The 6,814-nt window shown below is 35.3% G+C and overlaps 1 protein-coding gene across 1 annotated transcript; it reads left to right on the top strand.

The window, feature by feature from the left end:
• Window positions 1-1,452: 1,452 nt before the first annotated feature.
• Window positions 1,453-6,019, top strand: LOC131166035 (FCS-Like Zinc finger 14-like). The gene is made up of 2 exons (XM_058124256.1): window positions 1,453-2,401; window positions 5,497-6,019. Exons 1-2 carry the CDS (start codon window positions 1,830-1,832, stop codon window positions 5,654-5,656), a joined length of 732 nt encoding a protein of 243 aa, XP_057980239.1. The 5' UTR covers window positions 1,453-1,829; the 3' UTR covers window positions 5,657-6,019.
• The last annotated feature ends 795 nt before the right edge of the window (window positions 6,020-6,814 follow it).

Genomic DNA, 6,814 nt, shown 5'->3' on the forward strand with positions numbered 1-6,814 from the left:
ATATCAATTGTTGTGCTAGACACCCCACTTGTACCAAACACCAATAATACAACTATTGCTATTAAATATATAATCAAACTAAAGTAATGCAGAAACTAATAATCAAAGACAACAATAAAAAATAATACAAGAATTTACGAGGTTCGGTAAAGAGTTACTTACGTCCTCATGCGCCGACGATCAATCTACTATTTCCAGAAAATTACAACTTGGGCAAATTTCAAATTACCAATAGCAATTAGAAATACCCTAAAGTACAAAATACTATTTGTAACTCTACAAAAGGAGAGGTGTATTTACAAATGGTGAGGGAGGCTCCTTATATACCCTCAAACTAAAGGCTTAAAAAAACCTTTCCACCAATGTGGGATTAAAAAAACCAACATAACCTATTTGTTGAATCCACAAAGCAGCAGGAATCACGTCATCGACCCCCTTCTCACTCAACTTTTATGTATATGTATATATATATATCATTTTTTGTAATTATTTAAAAAATTTAAAGATATTTGCACAAATAAATAATATAAAAAATATTTATTATTATTTTCCTATTTCCTATATATATATATATATATATTGTAAACATAAAAGATTAATTCAACTTTTGTAATTTTCTTTCAACCCTTTTTGTAATATTTTTATTTTTTATAATTTATTAATAAATAACAACTATAAAAAAATTTAAATATATATAGGAAGCACGTTGCATGCATGGAGAAGCATAATCGACTTTCCAATAATCGATTTTCTGTCCTCCTCCTACTTCATTAAATGTATATTTTAATAATTTTTTAATAGAGAACCTACTTTTGGAAAGCCGGTTCTCTCTCTTCTATCTTCTCATTGCAACCTTAAATAAATTTTAAATACAGAAGTGACTTTCCAAAAGTCTTTTCTCGTTAATGGCAGTCGTAACTATAACGGTCCTAAGGTAGCACAATTCCTTATCAGGTAAGTTCCAATCCGCATGAAAGGCGTAACGATCTGGACACGATCTCAAAGAGAGGTTCGGTAAAATAGACATATCCTTGAAGATGCGGATTCCCTGCACTTGACAAAAAGACCCTACGAAACTTCACTGTTCCCTGAGATTGGCTTTGAGCCTTTCCTGCACAATCTCTTTGATTTCCATACACATTTAAACATATTTTTAAATATTTTTTAAATTAAGAACAGACTTTTCAAATTTTGGTTCTCTCTAACTTTCTAATAGTCCATTCAATTCATCTATCTAAATATTAGCCTACCTACACTACAATTGTATTTATTCGATTTTAAATTAAATATTTCCTCGAACACTCAAAAATATTTGCATAAATATATTTGCAAAGGAATCTAACAACGGTTACGCCAATAACTAGTTTTCGAAATATTGGGGGTAAAATTGTCAACAAGATTAAAAAATCTAAAATCAATCCTGAAAAAAAAAAAAAGAAAAAAAAAAAAACTGTTTATATTCTCTCCCCTGAAACAACAGGCGTGAGAGGCCATGGGAGAGCTGAAAGGTGGTCTTCCTCTCTCTCTCTCTCTCTCTCTCTGAAGCTGCGTTTAATGTAGTGGAAAGGGAATCTCCATTTGCTTGTATGGCACTCCTCCAAATCTGAGCTTTCTCTCGCTCTCTGATACTCTTCCATACTTCATGTGATTTTCTCTGAATGTTTCCTACGCTTCCACTATCTTCAACCAAAAAGAAACTATAACACCTCTGAACTTAGCAGGAATTCCTCTGAATTTTTCGGAAACTCTGCAAGATTATCGTGCAGTTTGGCAAGCAAGAAAAACTGCCGAGAATTGAAATTCACTCACCTACAAATTCCATCCCAAAAATGGCGGATACCTTGGGAAAGAGGAAACTTACCCTCAATCTTTCCCTTTTCGCCAATTTATCAGATTCGAAATCTCCGAATGTGAATTTCGATTCGAGAGATTCATCGAAATCTCCGAGAAATTTTGAGAGAGAGGTCGTTGGGCTTGGAATTGTGGCCGCCATGAACGATTCCAAGGATGGCTCCGATTCAATTATCTCTGTTAAATCTAGCAGAGCCGCTAGTTTGGCGACGATGTCGCCGAGATCACGGCCTATACCCATCGTTCCTTCCTCCGCTAAACCCATGCTGGAGAAGGATGATGTGGAGTTATCCGAGAGTTATACTTGTGTGATCTCGCATCTTGGGAATAATTCGATCAAGAAGCGGGAGTACTTTGACGATAAGATTGCTGGGTCTTATGGGACTACAATTCTTGAGGTGAATTCACTGAGTTCTGGAGTTTTCTCCGAGTCCCCACTGAGTCATGGCAAGGGCTACCCAGCGATGGTGCCGTTCCAGACCGCGGATTTCCTGAATTCCTGCCATCTTTGCAAAAAAATGCTTCATGGACTGGACATTTTCATGTACAGGTATGAAGATAATTGTGGATAAATTAGTTTTTATCAGTTGTTATTTGACTACCTGAGTTTTTGTGGATCGACTGTGTTCCGTGAAGTTGATGCACTTCGGTTTGTACTGTAGCTGCATTTTTTGAAGCTGGCTTTTTGATTTTGCGTTCTTATTATTTTGTTTGGAATGGTTGAGTTATTTATGGAATTTGTACTTGAAGTATGTTTTGTTGATTTTGTCACTTTTTGTTGTTGTTTGGGATTTGGGGCTGCTGGTTCTTCATTGAAAACATTTAGGTAGATTTTCTGTTGAATCTATGTACCTTTTGTGGTATTTAATAACATATTGTCTTGGTTTATGAATTGCTTTTAGTTTGGAATGGTGGATACACTTAGAATGTTTTGATAGATTTTACAACCCATATCCTTATTTGATTTGTGAGATTTGAGGATCGCTACCCGACGGAATTACTCACCTGCTCAATTCTGGCTCTGTGACTGGCTTCTGGTTTTATTTAAATCCAATAGTAGTTGAATGATTTTAGCCAAGCATAGTTTTCCCTTCGAAAAGTTCTTAGAATTTTATCATATTGAAGCCTTTATTTGATCTTGTTTAGTTCTGTGGTTTGAAGCACAATATTGGAAGTGTTGCTCATACAAATATATTGGTAATTCAAATCCAGCTTTTGTTTGCTTCAGTGTTCACATTCATAGGGCATATTCAAATCCCAGTTATTCCTTTCAAAAAACTCAAGACCAGATATAGTTAGAAGCTTCACTGTACCAACAAAAACTGAATAGGCAGGCCTCATGATCAAACTACCCAGGGTGTTACGCATAATTTACTCAATATACCTTTTGGAGAAAGGGTAAGTTGTGCCAATATCCTAGATAGTCTTCTTTAAAGCATGGCTATCTAATTCTGGCAACGAAGTGTTAGTCGTAGATCCGCAAGTGATCTGTTTTATCTTTGAATGTGTCATGCATATTCATCATCTCCTAGAAAATGCAAGACGTGTGTATGGTGGCTGACTTGTTTTTGTTTTATCTTCTTGATTGTAACCATCTAAAAGTTTACCCTTGATCTTTTCACATATAACTTGCACATTACATTCAAAGCCGAGCAGTTTTAGTCATCTGCCAGGTCTTGGAGGTCAGTATTTATGAGAAGTGGTCATCTCTCAGGCATTTAGCATTGAACTCCATTATTTTTTTAGCTTGTTCCTCTGTGTCTGACTGGGTTGACGACACTTAGAGAGTTATAAAAGACAAAATAACAGTGGTGCCTGTGAATTTGCATCTCTTAATTCAGAAAGAAAGATTGTGAAAACTATGATGAAATGTTTTTACGAAATAACTTATTAAATTATGGTGATGATGGACATGTTAAACTCCACAACAGAAAAAGTTGTTCTCTTCTGGAATAAATCACCTAAAATATGATATGAAAGGGGATGGAGTTTGAAATGAAACCTTAAGCCTGCAAGGCTAGGATAAAGAAGACTGCTACTGTGAAAGAATTCGTGTTCAAAATTTCAAATTGACTTTTGGACTAAAATTTTGAGCTTCAGGGCTTCTTGCCAGTGCTCATTATGACACATACAAATCAAATATCTAATCTTTTCCTTGCAATGTCTGTACACATATGTGTGTGGGTGCGATTCATGTGTGTGTGTGCATGAGAGAGAGAGAGAGAGAGTTTTCTATTTATTGATTGTCACAGGTGTCTCACGAGAACTAATTACACAGATAGAATTGTCATGATTCTGTTGTAAAAAATATTAACCGAGCATATTTCAACAAAAAATTAGGAAATGCAGCTGGACTTGTAAAGGAGTTTAGTCTACCTTTTAAGTTGTGTGAATGACACAAAGTATTTGTGCTTCTTTTCCCCCATCCCAGGTTCTAGTTTAAATAAACGTGCATAAGGACTCAGACATGAATTTTAACTTGAAATTTACTGTCCCTGTTCAATGCCTAGCTGCTACATCCAATCAAAGTCTTTATTTTATGTTGGGCTTAGCTTAAGATTTTAGCAGTGTCCTTTAATTATTATTGACAAACTGTTTTGCTTGGTTTGAGAGGTATGATAAATGCTCGCCCTTTGTTAATCTGTGCGTAAAGCACAACAAAATATTATCCGGTTCATCATCTAGGCCCCGATATGAGAAAATGGGGTTCAAGCTTGTTTTGGGTGGGAAGGGAGGGGGGGCGCGAGATAATCAATCCTTAAAAAAATTGCGAATCATAGTATTCATTACTATGGGAATGGGGATGAAAAACAAGAGATACTTTTTTCTCGAAATATGGGAAAAAAGTTAAAATAAAATACTAAATGCTTGTTCATTTGGAATTAAATCCCCCCCTCCCTTTTTTTCCCTAATTTTACAGCATGCATCCTTCATTTGAATTGTAGATGAAATACTAAGTCTCAAACCTATTTGGTGGACGGCTGTTTCCTTGATGAACACTTCCGGGTTATATATCTATTTGCAGTCAATTGTGTAAGCCTCACTCAATTGAGATTTGGGTATTGCTTGTTTTCCTTTTGTAGGTATAGTTATGATCTGTTCAATTGCTGCAAGTTTTCACTTCATCTTCTTGGCAACCAAACAGTGGCCATTTTTCGATGCACTTCTTCTGTGAAAACTTGAACAGTGGTTTGAATAAATTTGAATCCTGCCTTTTCATTTTTATTTTTTCATTTTTATTTTCATTTGGGCTGTTTCTTTCTGCAATTTCATTCTTATTCATTTGCATATATCATAAAATCCTGTGTGCTTGAAACCATTGATGCCCTTGGTGATATTCTGGCTGGAAAGGTCTATGGTTGGCGTTCTTTGTCTTTAACAATGATAGCATTTTCAGGAAAATAATTGAGGTGGAAATGTGAGTTTGTCCTCACTACGTTTTCAAATTTAGTGGTCCTCCCATAGATATTTGTGAGGGGGAATATTGGACGGATCCTACTTTCATCTTGATGTGATTTTTTTCCTCATTTCTTTTCTGAGAATATATATATTTTTGGAACGATAGCTCCATAACTTGGATTTTTTTTTTTTTTTTTGTAAATGTGTCACTGATAAAACAATTATGATGTTTATTATTTGTTGCAGGGGTGAGAAAGCATTTTGTAGTCCAGAGTGCCGATACAAGCAGATTGTGAATGATGAACACAAAGAGAAATGGGGGCTGGGAGTAATGAAACCGCTGGATTACTATGCGTCTCCCTGCTCCAGTCCGATGATGTTTTTTGCCGGGGTTGCTGCAGCATAAACATCCTTATAATTGCCTATATAAATACATATATATATATATATATATAATCAAATAAATGAAGGAGATCAGATATGGAAGTTGAACGGGGGTATCTGAATAAAGCAATTGGCTTTGCGGGCATGAGAAATGATGGATAGAATTTGAGATGGTCTGAGCAGGTAATCTCTACATTGAAGATTATAAGAAAAATCTTGTAGGGTGTTGAACCCATAGAGAGAGATAGAGACACAAAGATCTGCATTTCCGAAATGCTATTTACAAATATTGATGCTACCCATGAACTGCATCTGCATGCAGCTACTGAGCTAAATTTATACTATTCATGTTTGAATTTTGAAATAAAGAAGAGTAATTTAAGGAGACCTACAATCTTCTCCTCCTCCTTATTCTAAAAATAAATAAATAAAAGGAAATAGCCTCTCCGTAAAAGTAAGGTTGCGGATTATGACAACTCTCCCCCCTTATCCTTGAAGCCTTATTTCTTTAGTAGAATATTGATGTAAAACACAATATTTGACAAAAATAAGAAAATTTGCAATGTTCAAAAATACGAGTTTTTTACCATTTTAACTTTTTTTTTTTTTAAAATATATTAAATAATACCTCATTCTGGGAAGTATTTCCCAGAATGACTCTGACGTAATCTCGCTACTTGAAGTAGCGAGATTTGCCACGTGTCACTCTAAAAATTATTTTTCAAAAAAATTATTATTTAATATATTTTTTAAAAAAAATGATAAACGTGAAAACACTCTAGGTCTCAATAGGAAACAAAAAATTATTTCATCACTAAAGCCCTAAAAAAACCCAAAATAAAAAAGCTACAGCCTATAGGCCTAGGCCTACAAAACCTTCCCCGCAAGCCCCAATCCTTTCTTGTCAGCTCTTGTGTTTCTTGTCAATTGCAGTGCATGTCTAATCACTCTCTTTGCCTTCCCCAATGCCCCCCCCCCCCTCCTCTCAACCAATCACAACTCATTTTGGCTGCAATTGATTAATAAAAAGCATAAATTAATTGCAACAACTTGCAACAGTGAAGGACAACATATGGAAATTTGACAACTGCAAAAATTAACCAAATATTCGTCCAAAAGGTAAAACGATATCAACATATAGAACCCTAACTGTTGCTTGCGTGTTCTTGTGAGCCGCCAT

Source organism: Malania oleifera, chromosome 10, assembly GCF_029873635.1.
Source record: "Malania oleifera isolate guangnan ecotype guangnan chromosome 10, ASM2987363v1, whole genome shotgun sequence".
NCBI classification, from domain to species: Eukaryota; Viridiplantae; Streptophyta; class Magnoliopsida; order Santalales; family Ximeniaceae; genus Malania; species Malania oleifera.